The 16196-nt window shown below is 35.6% G+C and overlaps 1 protein-coding gene across 1 annotated transcript; it reads right to left on the bottom strand.

The window, feature by feature from the left end:
• Positions 1-3416: 3416 nt before the first annotated feature.
• On the bottom strand, positions 3417-5503 carry LOC121255987 (probable pectate lyase 5). Its single transcript, XM_041156562.1, is given in 5 exon segments — positions 3417-3926; positions 4021-4159; positions 4365-4746; positions 4749-5104; positions 5231-5503. Coding segments are annotated over 5 exon segments (1206 nt in total). The 5' UTR covers positions 5338-5503; the 3' UTR covers positions 3417-3704.
• Between the last annotated feature and the right edge of the window lie 10693 nt (positions 5504-16196).

Genomic DNA, 16196 nt, shown 5'->3' with positions numbered 1-16196 from the left:
TGGGGCACATCTGTTGTAAGAGAAGGCTACGGTACTTATTAGAGAGACGTTTTCTTTTTCGAGCTGCCTGGTTCATCGCCGACCACAGTTTTTGCTGGCCCTTTGGTTTCACACTTTGTGTGGTACTCTTCACCTACATTCTAGGTGTTACTCTTCCACTCTCCATTGGCGGCAGCAGCAGAGTATCAGCGGCAAAAAACAATAATAATCTTTGGTCTTTCCCTGTGTTGAGGTTGTGTTTAACTTTGGATGGAGGAGCGGAGCACGCATACCTAATCGTATTTTTGGCTATTGTGATCATGTCGTTACACTCTTTCAAACCTTTATTTATAATAACGTTAAAAAATATGAATACAACGTCTTATGTGCATATATTTTTCTCCCAACATATTTCTCGTAAAATATTGTCTCAAATATGAAATTGCTTTATCATCTAATCTTGCATTATCAATGGTAATAGTAAAGAAAAAATGATATTTGCAATCATGGAGTGTGTAAACGCTGTACAATCTATTTAAAAAAAGTGAATAAATATAAAATTTACATGAAAAAAATTAATTTTTTAATAGTAGATTTCATACTTTTTCAAAAGGATTGCATGACGCTTGTGTATTTCATGTCTGTATTTAGCATTACTCGTTCGTAAAATGATCACAAACAATCAACATATCATTTCCCTTCCATTTCTTAGAAATCGACAATTGATACCATTAGGGGTACTAAGGGGTTTGGTGTTTGCATTGTTTGAGTATCTCTTAAATCATTTTCTCAAGTTAATAGTTTGTTCATTCGAATCAACATCTATTAGAGTTGATGAAGAATCCATCTAGCATGTAAAAATTTAAATACATAATTAATTACAAAACATAAAAAATTAAAATAAACAAAGAACAAACATCAACACAATTACACAGCAGCTAATTTGTAACATGGCAAACATCACATGTTTAAGACTTTAATCTAGAATTTGGCTCGCTCATCTTTCCCCAATTTATTTCAAAATAATCTTACAACACAATTGTCAACTAGAAATTTCTTACGTAATAAATTAACAATAATAAATTTTTTATTTCTTTTATGTAAAAAAATATTAAATCAACACTCAATAATTTGATCTAACACTCACAGTGGGATTTAGGTCTCAGGTCACTATTCACGGTTCCAAGAATTTGATCCAATGTTTTTAAAATTTCTGTACACACACAAACAATTTAGACAACAAATAATATGAAAAATAACTATCAAAGATGAAGAAAACATCAAAATTCAAACGCAAATCTAAGACCTAATTAAAATGCAAAAAAAGAAAAAGAAAAAGAAAAACTAGATCACATATTCACAAATCAAAATTCAAACATGTAAAAATTAACAACATCAAAAGAACAAAAGCCACTGGTGGAAATGGGGAAAGTCAGAGGGGCTGATGAGAGATGTGCAGCGGTGTACAGGTTTAACAACCTGCATGAACATCATGAAGGATGAGGGGAGCGGCACTGTAGGGGGTTGTGGGGCTTGAAGATGAGAAGAAAAGTGAATTGAAGAAGAATTGGGAAGAAGAAGAAGAGGGAGGGGAGGGGGCGAGGTTATTAAACCCTAGGTCAAAACTGTGCCGTTTCATATATATATATATATATTTTATAAACGTCAAGTGTAAAACGATGCATTTTCACTCACATGAGTGAAACAATGTCATTTTATATACGTATAATATATATAATCAGCTGGTTCGACAGTTTGAACTAAGTTGAAACAGAGACTAAACTGCTCGACATCAGTTTTAAGATTTTTTAGTTGTCGATCGATTGATTCTCTTTTGGTTTCGGACTTTGGTAGACAGTTCGCATCTTTGACAGTCAGTGTGGTCGATTTTTGTAAAGTCCTAGAAATTGAGAACTCAAGGCACGAGGGATATATTAGCTTTGTGATCAGGAGTTAAGGTACAAACCAGCTCATCATGCTGTTTGTTGTGATATTAGGAAAAAGATCTCCTGATAGAATCTTATTCCATGGAATAAGAGATACAATAAATGTGTCTTACAATGTTTATTTTATTACTGCCCTATGTGAATTTTGGAATAATATTCTATCCATTTCACTTGAAATAGTATGTGTAAAATAATGGATAATTTGGTTACTTCACATCACTAAATCAAATACTCTTCATTTCACTTGAAAATGGAGAGGATTCTTGTTCATGAATTTTTTCAAACAATGCTAGCATTGGTAGTGGCTTCTCCATCTTCATCTTCATCTTTAAATTTAAAGAATGTGTCTTTAAATTCATCTACATTGACTTATGTATCTCTAAATTTTTACATAGCTATAAATAGTACTTCTTCAAATTTGAAGAAGCACTATTCATTCTTCAAATATTATTTTACTATTTTTTTCTCTCTCCTATCTATTAAAATCAACTTTGTAGAATTTATATTAAGATGATTTTGATACATAAAATTTGTATTAAGTTGATAAGACAAAGTGGATGTTAATTGTAAAATAAATATAAAAAAATTATTTTAGGAAACAAATAAAAAATAAAAAAAAATAATATTTTTTATTATTTGATTCAAAGATGCATAAACCAATGTCGGAGTTTTTTTTCATATGCAAAATCATTCTTCAAAAAGGATGATTTTGTATATGAAGATGCATAAATCACTACCAATGCTCATGCTCATTAAATACTGTAGGGCTATATTATTTTTCCTATTCAAAACTCTCAGAATAATGCTATACATTACACTCTCATTCTATTTTGATTATACTAAGTAGTATGTGGTATATTCATCACCACTAGATGATAAAGAAACATTCAGTAAATAATTATTTAAAAGTGATAAATATGTTACATCTTATTTAATAAGATGAAAATGAAATGCTAATATGGTATATAGAATTTTCCAAACTCTCAAATTTGGATAAAGTTTTGAGAAGATTTTGATCTTCCGAGATTATGGATGGGGCTGCCGTTAGCCTTGAGCAGAACACACGAAAATAATGGAAGGGGATGCCGATATAATTTATAAATCCGAGGGGGATTCCCATCTCTGCCGACCCTAGATTTGCCAATTTAGGTGGAATGTGTACCGTTGGCCATTATGATTGCCAGTAGTTGTAATTTATGGCTACCGGAGTTGTCGGAGGGACAGAATTTTAATAGAAAACTGGTACGGGGGAGTTACTTCCTGGCCACAAGATCTGAACTAGGCGTGGGCTGGCTGCTCCTGCCTCCTCTGCATGTTTTCAAAGCAGGCACACATGCAAGTTGAAAATGTTAACCCTATAGACCAAACCCCATTAATGGATTACCAGTAACACCCATTTGCTCCGATTCTTAGCTCCGGCCAGACCAACTGGGTCATCCATGTGATCCAAAGGCTAAAGTGGGACCCAACGAAAGTGACAGAGATGAGAGATTAGACATTAAAGGGTTCATTTCATTGGACAATCATTACACAACACTTTTTTCGCTCGCTTCTTCTTATCCCCATGACGATTCTTAAGAGAAACAAGTACTAAGGTTGTAATATACCCAAGTTTTTAAGGCAGTAATTAAGAGTTAATATACAAGAACTTTAATCCTAATTTTCTTGCAAGTAAGCTTGGTCTTCTGTTTCCCTTCAGATTTTGTCATTTTCATTTCTCCAAGCCTGGATTAATTCTCGCCTTTGGGGGGACTGGCTGTCTTAGCCACAGCTACTCGATCAGCAATGCGAGCCCTTCTTGCACTTAAGTGAACCTGCACCAGCAGTGATTGTGCTCACGAGGGAAGATGGTCTTGCTCCCAAGCTTGATGCCTTGGAGTAACTTGAAGATGCTCCGGCACCCGAGGGAGTGAAAAAAGCACCATTCAACAGCAAGTCTCCTTCGGATCTCCAGTTCCAGTTCTTCCACTGGCTCTGTGGTGCATCCTCGTGTTTGGTAACCTGAAATCAGTTGACATACTTGAATAAGTGCTCTGATTTTATGGGCCATTTAACTTTTTTCCCATATTTTAGATTTTTGTATGCGGGTTCTCACCTCCTTGTTAAACATGTCATTGGGGGCGAGAAATCTGTTCCCTTGGCTGTTAATAGTTGGATCAGCACTGCCACCAATTGCATACATTTCCCAATGGGAATAGTCATTGTTCACCACATGGAAATACCCATGTCTACATCTGCAAATAAATGTAAATAGAAAAGAAGGAACACGTTCAATATATATATATATATATATATATATATATATATTTATATATATGGATCAGGACCAAGGCCATTTGAAATCCCAAGTCCTAGAATTGGGGATTGGGAGACACTTTTTACTATCATGTTAGAACAGAGAAAAGAAAAGTTGGACCAACATTTTTGAAGGAAATTTACCTTGGCATCCTCTGTACAAGCCCTTCTCCAAAATGGTTGAATGCTATAGTGACTTGCATGTTTTTGTCTTGTGTGTAGGAATCACTATGGCCCAAGAGCATGACCTTGTTATGGTGGGTCATATAATTGTTAGAGATGGTGATTGCTGTGGCTCCATGAATGGCATCAACTAGTCCATCATGGCAATTAGATAAAGAGCAATGATCCACCCAAATATGGCTTCCCCCGAAGATCGAAACACCGTCGCCGTCGGAGACTGTCCTCCAGCCATAATGTCCAGGAGAGTCCCTTACATAGGCATTCCCACCTTGCTTGCAGTCATGGATGTTGAGGCCATGAATAATAATGTTGGTCACGTACTGGATAGTAATGCATGGGCCCCGGCAATGTGCACGCTCGCACCACGCCCATCAATCGTCTTGAAAGCGTTCATGATTAGCTCTTCCTTCAGCTTGATCACCATGTCACGCTTGAAGATGATCCAAAGGGGCTCGTCTTGGATCGCAGCGTGTCTAAGAGTGCCTGGTTTGGGATTCACAGGGTCATCATCACCGGCGTCGGTGACCACATATATCTTCCCGTCTCTGCCGCCGATAGCATGCTTTCCAAACCCAATTGCACAGTCGGCTAGCCGTTGCCGGTTCTGCTCCCAATTCGGGTCGCACCTCCAGCAATCATCGATGGGATTTCCAGTCCCACAAGAGAGATAGCCCAAGTTTCTCCTGGAGGCACTGATGTTCCTGCATGCAACAATTAAAAAAGAAGACCAATATTATATAATTAAGAATGTAACATGTTATTAAAATGTTGATAGAACCAATTAAGCATTAACTAAATAAATAATCCAAGGTTTTTAAGCCTCTTACATATTTACTTCTTGCACCACTAGTTCTGGGTCTGGAACTGGTGATGAGGAAATGGAGGTTGGAGCTAGAAGAGCCAAAAAGGCTAAAACAGTGAGTGGAATTGCCATGGTTTCTCGTGTGTTTTGGCTCGAAAATACATACACAAAGAGAAGAGATGGGAAGAAAGGGAACCGTATTTGTGAGGATGTTGAGAGAAAGTGGTGTGCTTATATAGGGACTGAGAACAGATGGGAAAGTTGGTTTTGCTGAGACTGCATTATCCCAGTTGCTCTTTTTGATGATCTGGTTTCTCAATAAAGTAATCAATTTCACCAAAAGAGAAAATGAAAAGAGCAATCAATAAAGTGTATGAAAGAGCCCTGATCAAACAAAATATTTGGGGCCCTCCAAACTCCATGATTTATGGTATTGAGGGGCTCCAAATCCAAAACCTCTAGTAGTAGTTCGGCCGTTAAACAAGGCCTCTCCAAGAATTTCTTCCCTTTATTTGCCTGAAAATCACGGGAACATAGTTCAGCTTATTGTCCTTAGTGGACTGTTTAAGCAGCTAGCTTGTTTCTTTCTTTTTCCTTAAGATCAGGTGTTTAGACAGATGTACACAATTACGTTTCATCAAAGACAATATATATATATATATATATATATATATATATATATATATCTGCTCATTTTCATTTTTGCATTTTAACTACACAACCGACACTCTGTTAATGAAGAAAACTTGCGTCGGTGTTGCATGTGTTGAACAATGAAAATGTAGACAGCTCTTACCCTCTCTGTCCATCACACAGAAGCATTTTTGTTGTATCCATTTATGATACGTTAAAATAGGCTTAAAAGATTTCTCATTTGATCTCCTTTGACTTGTCTTCACCCTCCCCAACGACTTCTAAGGTTTTAACCATTGCCGTTTTCCTCATTATGATAGAACGTTTAGGGCGCTTTTTTCTTCTTCTTCTTCGCAAACTATGAATATCTTATCTCATCTTACTGTTCAAACGAGGCCTAAGTTGTCCAATCATGCATCAAAACCATGCCAAACGCATAAGGGCTCAAAAAAAATTTCCTTTACTCAACCCCCAATAACATCACACCAATCCTTTACGCATAGGGCGCTTGAAAGCTGCTTCTGGACCATATATATATATATATATATATATACACTTTTAGCAAAATGACATTATACGTATGGACGTTCTTCAGCTTTAATTCCCTGCATGCACGTGCTTACCTATCGATCATTGAGTTACTAATTTGTTTTCAATGAGAGAGCTGGCTTTCTCAAAGGATTTAAGGCTTTTCAAGCACTACCCTTCTCACTCTGCTTTCATTTCAATTCTCATGGGATGCCAATTGACTCAATACATATATATGTGATGAGATGGATGATGGATCTTACCATGTTGAGAAATAATCACACATTATCTGTGGACAAAATTTTAAGTATATTTATAAGGAATGAACAATTCTTTGTTGTAGAACTGGTTTTATGAGATGAGTTAGACTCATAAATTTCTTTATGTTTCATAATATATCAGAGCCTACCACAGGACCAATGAGGGCCCACATTACTTACTTCATGACAATGATCAAGAAAAATACTGGTCTGCACGTGAGAAAGGGTGTTGAGGAATAATCTCACATTGTCTGTAGACAAAGTCTTGTGCATGTTTATAAGGAATGAATAATCATCTCTTGTTTAACCGATTTTATGATATGAGTTAAGCTTATGAATTTCTTTATACCACAAATGAAAATCGGAGGGACTTTTTGTTACTAATGTCACAAGTTTTTATACCATTTATGCATTTGATACATCTTTGTAAATATATTTTTTTTGGAAAATATGACTTTACCCTCTATATTACTGAACATTAATATTGAATCTATAATAAAATTTGTAACTTATTATTCATATCACAAATATACAGTTCCTCAAGTACCATTACGTAACTATAATATATAATAACACAAGCTAGTAGTTTATTTTTCTTAATTCAAACTAGTATTCAAAATAATCTCAAATAATATTCTATGAAATAAGTTGTTTTCCTGTAACAGAGATTTAAAAAAATTTAAATAAATAAAAAGACGAAAATAAATGCCTGGGACCTGGAGAGGCTGGAAGACAGCATGCATGATCCCGCAATCATGTACTGCACGGAATTTGAAGGCGATGAAGAAGTGCGATCACGCCGATTTTGCTGACTTCTTTCGATTGATCCTCTTCATTCTCCATTTACTTTTTTTAAAAAAAAAAAAAAAAAACTTTTTAAAATTATATGAAAAAAAATCTCAAATGTTTTATAAAAAAATCTCAAATTGTTATTTATATTTGCACTTGACTTATTTTTCAACCTTCTTGATAAATAATTTTTTTATTATTTAATGTAAATTGATTATTTGTAAAAGAAAAAAACTAATAAGTTGAATTTCAAAATGTATTTGAAGGAAAATACCCCATTTAATTCATTTCCAAATTAATAGGGATTTTATATTTTATACTTAAAATTGATTTTATTACACCATCAAATTTTTAAGAGTTATATTATATGACGTGAATATTTTTTTTAATAAATTGTAGAGTGTGGAGTAATGAATAGTAATAATTAAAAAAAATTTTAAAATTTTAAAATGTAATCATTCAAATTATATCACGTCACTTACTTTTATCTATATATATATTAAAAATAAAAATTAGATAAAAATTATTATATTTTTAATAAATAAAAGATATAATCTTAAAAATCTCAAATAAGAAGGAAAAAAAAAGAGCAGTTAAAAAGGTATATTTTTGGGAGAATTATTTTTGAAGGACTAACAATTTCTTCCCCGACGTCAAAGATGGATTGAATGAAATGAAGCCCACATGGGAGGGCCGTACTATCCGTCAATTTGCTGACATGGCAATCTTTTTAGGGAGGGCACGGGCACGGGCACGTTCTTCCATGTGAGCTTTGTTCCCCTTTAGATTCTCACTCGGGTCCCACTTATTTTGAGTCAAATCACAGCCATGGAGTCCTCTTTATTCGTCCCTCAACGGCAGGTGATCAACTTACCTTACCCAACGATAGTGGATTCTCTATTGGCAAGATCAACGAGCTCATCCACTAAAACACACGTCGTTTACAGTCTTCATGCCATCTGATAAACTATATTCAACCATTTGATTTATTATTTGTTTTTTTCAAAGGCTGCTGCAGCATCGTCATGGGTGCAATGATAATATGCACAATCATAGACCCACTTTTGTGCATTATTAAATGTGTGTAGAGTTTTTGGGATAAGGTCATCATCTTATATATATGGGATTTATTGTGTATCTTGAACTTGATCATTGAATTTGCTGCATGCATGTTTTATGGAAGGAAATGTTATGTTTTCATGGGTGGTGGCTCCCAACTAAATCCACTCATGCTTGAAGAAATAGATCTTAATTATAAGAGTAATACTATATACTACGTTATCATATTATTTTTTAATTTAATAATAATGATAAATGTGTCACATCTTATACAGTGGGATGTAAATGTAATAGTAGTGTGGTGTATAAAATTTTTCTAATCATAATATCATGCTGCTGATATTTGTTTTTATCAAAGAATAGAGATGATAGGGGTCTCACGTTTATCCATTTTTGGGGATTCTTCTTGTGCATGAAGCAATGTCATCTGATGATTACATTAGTTTGTAACTTGTGGGAATCAAATTATCCAATGAGTCGCACTAGGAAAGACCACAAAGAAAGGTAATTATTTGATCCTGATTTTAAGGAGATAATCTCTTTAATCAATTTTGTGGCTCCAAGCCTAACATCATGTGTCTAATATATTAGATCCCATTTATAAGAATCTCATTCAAATAATGCTATTTGAAGGCCTTTATACTATACATCATCCATATGGTATAATTTGATTTATAAGATTCAAATTTTAAAATTTATCTTTCAAATTAAATTGTGTCACGTAGGTGGTGTATAATGTAAATGCTTTAAATTAGAATGATTCATCTTCTTAAACGGGGGTGCTCACTCTATATAAAAAAAGAAAAGATATTTACAATCGTGAATTGTGCAACTGCCGCGTAATCACTTTGAAAAAAGTGAATAACACATGGGACCCACATGAAAAAATTAATTTTTAATAGTGGACTCTACTCTTTTTTAAAGTAATTATGTGACGTTTATGTACTTCACAATTATATGTAGAATTACTCATAAAAAAAAGGTAAGAGCAATTACATTGGACTGACTAAACTTTCAAATTTGAGTCAAAAAATACCTTTGTCTATTTTGGGTACTCGCTTGCCCAAAATTTCTTTTATCTCACTTTTTAATTATTTTTCCACTTTATTAAAATAATCTTTCTTTATAATTTAGTATTATTATTTTCATTTATTTATTTTCACATTTTCTTAACTATTCATTTTTTTTTTGTCCCTGTTTTTTCAACTCTTCACTTGTAAGGATAATTTTAATATTTTCAAAATCAGTATTTCGTAACGATAATAATTTTTTAGAAAATAATATTTTCCCAAATTCTAAAATTTTACAAAAATAAAAAATAAAATCAGATTATCTCCAAATTAACATTTTTGTCAAATTCCAAATATAGTAAATATGGTCATGAAATAAAGTGTAGGCAATAGGAGGAAGAGTTTGTTTTGTTGGTCAAATAAAATATTGGTAGAAAACAATTTGAGGAGCTTCCAAATATGCGGATCTATTTTTCAAATGTTAAATTCCAGCTTCCCCATAACAATAAGCCGAATGTGGGGCACCAGCATTACTATATTAATTATATAAAAAACCTGTAATTATATATATAATCCCAAGAGTGTGAAAATTAGATCATGCTGTTTTCAGTTTTTCTTGTAGATATAAAGCCATCCATGCTAGCTTTACATTGCCAACAAAGAGCTAGTAAAAGTCATTTGATTACCACAATTATCTTGGTGGGACCTTTTTTTTTTTGTTGGTATTTGGATTTTTATGAATATTGGTCATATCAAATCTTTATTCTTGCCCATGATGATCTTAATTTCAAGGTAATTGTCAATTTTCTTCCCTTCAAATATAGTGAAAGATACAAGGACACTACTACTTCCTTGTAGGCTTAAGAAGCTCTATGAGGTGTGATATCTAAATTATTATTATTTTTGATTAGATTAAAAATATTTAGCCTTAGTCCTTCTCTCAAGTAGAGTAAGGTGTGGTTGCTTTGCTTGTGCAAAGGAGTAGTCTCTCAGATTGTTGAATCTTGAAAGTATTGTCGCATGGAGGATGAATAATTGTCTAAACGCTGGGATGGCCTTAAACTCTCTGAGGAGGAGCAACAAATTTTCCACATGCCTACTGAGGAGGTCAAAGACTCTTGGATAAGAGGAAAAAATTGTCTGATTGGTTTAATTGTGACTGAGAAAGGAGTTAACAATGAAGCTTTTAGGATGAAAATGGCACAAGTTTGGAAACTAGAGGGTTGGTTTATGTTTAAAGAAGTAGGGGACAATCATTTTATCATTGAATTCCAATGGTCATATGATAAGGAAACAATTTTAAATGGAAGACCTTGGTTTTTTTATCGTGCTCTGCTAGCAATCCAGGAAGTAGAAGGAAGTATCCCCCTAATGCAATTCCATTTTTGCATGAACCTTTTTGGGTTCAGTTACACAATCTTCCTTTGGTGGCCATGTCAGAGGAAGTGAGAGAGCATTTTAGGTCAGCCATTAGAAAAGTGCTTACAGTTGAGGCTGATAGTGATGGTTGGGCATGGGAAATGCCTTCGTGTATGGGTTGAAGTACACTTAAACAGGTTGAAGTAGACTTAAACATGCCTTTACTGAGGAGGAAGTGGATTAGAGTTGATGGTCAATAACTATGGATCTCTTTTAAGTATGAACTATTGCAAAGTTTCTGCTTTCATTGTGGGGTCCCTGAACCACAAGGGAAGAGGTGCACAAAGTAGAGAATAACCAGACAAATGGACGAGGAGTCACAATTGCAGTATGGTCCATGGCTTCCAGCTCAGCCTATGAATTCTAATATATTTGATATCAGAAAATATTGTGGAAGGATGAACAAGGTCTACTCTTAAAGGAGGTAACAGGAAATTTTCGGTGGTGGTGACAATGGTGAAACTAACAAAGGAAAGACAGATTAGAAAGAGGGATTTGAGGCTCAATCTCAGGCCTCTTCTGAGGCTGATGATGTTATTTTGTCAAGTGGGGATGTTGCAAGTTTGGTTGAAATGGAGGGTGAGCTCGCTAACCACAAAGTCAAAAGGCCTGAGAACCCAAATCATGGTAGTTTCCAAAATGGTAAAGGCACAGTTACAAATAAGGAAGTCAGGTAGGAAAATGTCTTAAGGAAGACTAAAATAAATAAGATATGGTGTCTCTTTGAGAAGGTATGGAAAGTTCTTACCACATGGACTTAGAGTTGCCTAATTTATCACCTGTGGTGTCATTACTACATCAAGCTTATCCTCATACAAGCATTGGCCCTCTTGACAATTTAGTTTATGATAATTCCCCTAAAAGGAATGCTGAGATGTCAAGGAAGAAAAGACCCAAGTGGAAAAGTAGAGCCAGGGCGAATCAAAACCATAAAAGCAATGATTCATGTCCTGAGAGTTGTGGGAAAAAGAAAAGGGGACATGTGTTTGTCTCTAATGACAGTGTGTTGCATCAATCTAAGAAACCAAAATCAGTATTAGCCATTGATCAGAGTCCATCTCAAAATGTATTGGTGGAGGCTGCAGTGCAGCACCCCCAATAACCATGATTGACCTTAGTTAGAACTGTTAAGGGATTGGAAATTCTCAGACAGTTCGTGAATTACACTTTTGATGAAATCTAAGTGTCCCAATTTTGTGTTTCTTATGGAAACTAAATGCAATAGACATATGGTGGAGGTTGTGAGGAATAAAATGGGATTTGATTGTAGCTTTGTCGTTGATAGTAGGGGCCTTCATGGTGGGCTAACTTTTATGTGGATAGCATAGATAACATATGTCTGGGCTCACAGACTCTCATTACAGGATTCGATGGTAGCCCTTTAACAACGAAAAGGAGTGAGAGCTGGCAATTACTTCAACTTTTGAAGCCAAGATAAGGGTTAGCATGGATGTGTTTTGGAGACTTTAATGAAATATTACATAACCATAAAAAGCAAGGGGCTGCAAGTCGACTTTATAACCAAATGAAAGATTTTCAAGAAGTAGTCGAGGCATGTGGATTAAGTGACCTTGGTTTTCAAGGTTCTAAGTTTACCTGGAGTAACAATAGAGAGGGCAGTTAGTTCACTAAAGAGAGGTTGGATCGAGCTTTTGACAACTCAGCTTTGATTAGCCTCTATGCAAACAGTTCTATTACCAATTTAGCTAGCTAGACATCTAATCACAGTCCTTTGTTGATTATCACGAGGAATGGATTGAGGAATGATTTGAGTAGTAGTCAATGGAGGGAGAAACTTTTCAGGTATGAGGCCAGTTGGGATAAAAGAGAGGAGTCCAGCAGTATCGTTAAAGAGAGTTGGGCTCAACGGCAAAATCCTTTTTCTAAGATGGGATCTAATCTTAGAGGTCTTAAGAGTTGTATGGAATCATTGAAGAAATGGAGCAAGGAGACAGTGATTAAACAGATAAAAGAAATCATTGACAAACTAAAACATATTTTGAAGTTGCATAATTTAAACACAGGCAATCATTCAGGTGACATTAAGCTGTTGTAAAAAGTGGTGGATGCATTATTGGAGGAAGATTATATTAGATGGAAACAAAGAGCTATACAGGCATGACTTAAAGATGGGGATAAGAGCACTAAGTTTTATCACATGTGTGCTAACCAAAGGGAGAAGACCAATTCTATCCAGAGAATTGGTAGAGAAGATGGTTATGTGGCAACTAGTCCAGAGGAGATTTCAGAGCTCTTTTACTAATTTTATCAAGCACTTTTCACCTCTTCCAACTCAGAAGGTACTGATGAATGCCTTAGCTCGATGAGTCCAAAAGTGACTGAGGAGATGAACTCTTTTCTGACCAAGAAATTTACAAAAGAAGAAGTTAAAGAGGAAATGTTTCAGATGAACCCATTGGGCTCCCCTGGAGCAGATGAATTTCCAGTAGCTTTCTACCAAACTCACTGGAATATTGTAGGCAATGTTGTCAGTGAAGTTGCACTAGAGGTTCTCAATTTATCAGGTGAGATAACACGCATTAATGAGACACATATTGTGTTGATTCCTAAGCTGATAAGCCCCAAAACAATTTCTGATTTTAGGCCAATATTCTTATGCAATGTTCTTTATAAGCTCATTTCCAAAATGTTGGCCAGTAGGCTGAAGAGCATCCTCCCTGATATTATTTTCTCTACTCAAAGTGCCTTTGTGTCTGGAAGGCTTATTTTGGATAATATAATAGTAGCTTTTGAGGCCATGCACTCCATGAATATCAGGTTCTCTGGTCATGTAGGGTATATGGCCTTAAATGTCGATATGAGCAAGACCTCTAATAGGGTGGAGAGGGAATTTCTAAGAGAGGTAACGCTGAGGCTAGGTTTCAATAGTAGATGGATCAGTTTGGTGATGAGGTGCACCAATTCATTTTCTTATTCTATCCTCATTAGTAGATCTCCTTAATGTTCTTTTAAACTTACAAGGGGGATAAGGCAGAATGATCCTTTGTCACCATATATGTTCATCATTTGCTTTAAAGCACTAAACTATTTGCTAAATCAAGCTGAGGCATCGAGACTAATTTCTGGCGTTCCAATTGCAAGAGATAAGTTATGCATTAATCACCTCTTTTTTGCAACTGATAGCTTGCTGTTTTGTAGAGCAAATTCCCTATAATGGGCCAGGCTTATTGGAATTCTTGCTACCTATGAGAGGGCCTCAAGACAGAAACTCAATAAAGAGAAGACCTCTATCCATTTTAGTGCCAACACCAGCAGTGTTGCTGGGAACTCCATAATCAGTATTGCAGGGGTCAGATTCTCCTCATCCTATGAAAAGTATCTTGGCTTGCTAGCCCTTATTGGAAGATCAAGGCATAAATCTTGGGCAGAGTAAGGAGTAGGATCAACAACTGGAAGTCAAAGTTCCTTTCACAGGCAAGAGAGGAAATCCTACTTAAGGTTATGGTTCAAGCATTGCCTACTTATAGCATGTGGGTTTTCAAGCTTCCTAAATCACTGCTCAAAGAGATTAACAAGGCAATGCATCATTTCTGGTGGGGTCAGCAGCAAAATGAGAGGAATGTCCATTGGGTTTCATGGAGTCAAATGGGGAAGGCCAAGTCTGCAAGAGGGTTGAGTTTTCGTGATTTAGAATGCTTCAACTTGGCTCTACTGGCCGAGCAAGGGTGGAGAATCCTACAAAACTAGAGTCCCTTGCTGCCCAGATCCTAAAATTGAAGTACTTTCCTCACACTTAATTTTTTCAAGCCAAGCTAGGTTCAAGACCATCTTTTATTTGGAGGAGTATTGTTGCAGCAAGACATTTGGTGTCAGATGGCCCTTTTTGGAGGATTGGAAATGACCAAGAACCTAGAATATGGAAGGATAAATGGCTACCTCAACCTTCAACCTATAAGGATCAAAGTGCATTTAAGGCACTAGATGAAGATGCTTTTGTGGTAGAGTTGATCAATCCTGACTCTAAACAATGGAAATTGGAACTTTTGTAGGAGACCTTCTCAAGCAGTGAAACTACTATCATAAAGAGAATTCCCATTAGTTTTGCAAATGCACCAGATAAGCTGATTTGAAGATGTACTGCTAATGGCAAATTCTCAGTGAAAAGTGCCTACTGCTAATGGCAAATTCTTAGTGAAAAGTGCCTACCATTTACAAAAAGAGCTTAATGATCTAGCTAAGGGACAAACATCCAAATCTGTATCAAAGAAAGAAGAGTGAGCCTGGAAGCTCAAAGTGCCTAATGTCACTAAGGTTTTTTGTGAAGAGCTTGTTTGTACTCACTACCCACAAACCTGAATCTGTCAAAGAAACAAATAGTGGACTCACTACTGTGCCCCATTTGCTTGAGGGAAGATGAGTCTGTTTTACATACTCTATGAAAGTGTCGTCTAGGAAAGGATGTTTGGAGTGATTGTTCACAACTTATACAAAAAGTGAACTTAATGCAGACAATTTCAGAGGAATTTTTGAAACCTTTAATGTAGTTTTTGATTGAATCATTGCTTAATAATTATGACTTCATGGGAGATACAAGAGGAGTAACAGTGGCAAGGGGAGGAACAAGAATAAACCATCTACTCTTTGCTCACACCTTTGCTTTCTTGCTTAATAATGAAGTCATAAGGTGTTTGATCTTACTTCTAGAAACTTTGTTGTCTTGCTTATTCTCCAGACTTTAGCCAGCGATGATTCAATCACTTCTAGACTAATACTCATTTCAACACAAGCCCTCCCTACCAAGCTTCGCTCCCCTTTATAATTCAGTTCATTTGATACCCCGTCCTTGATCTCTATACCCAGAGCCTCCTCCTCTGTTAAACGAAATTTCTCCCATTCTTTTTCTAGCTCATTCATCCTCATCTGCCGTGTTTTTCACTTTTCAATTCCGTTAATGACTGTGCTGCCACTTGGAAAACTAACTCATCCCACGTCCACCACGATTATGTTAGAATCTTTGTGGTCCCAAGAACTTCACCCCCACCTTTGTATAGAGAAAAGAGAAAGAAGACTCTGTTTCTTACACACAGACTGTTTGTGTAAAATAGCCTGTTTAACTTATTTTAATCTTAGTAGCACATACCAAGCAAGCAATTCTAGATAGTGATCTTAAAAGACAAATTTTCCATTCAATCCAAACAAGCTCACGAGTTCATAATTTCTCGAATCCTACTGAAGTTCACAAATATATATATATATATATATATATAATAAAATAAAATAAAAATTAGCAGCCATGCATGTGAATAGATCATTTTAATGATTAGATCATGTG

Source organism: Juglans microcarpa x Juglans regia, chromosome 3D (genome assembly GCF_004785595.1).
Source record: "Juglans microcarpa x Juglans regia isolate MS1-56 chromosome 3D, Jm3101_v1.0, whole genome shotgun sequence".
In the NCBI taxonomy this organism is placed as follows: domain Eukaryota; kingdom Viridiplantae; phylum Streptophyta; class Magnoliopsida; order Fagales; family Juglandaceae; genus Juglans; species Juglans microcarpa x Juglans regia.
Note: the sequence above shows the minus strand (reverse complement) of the source record. Positions and strands in the feature narration are given on the sequence as shown.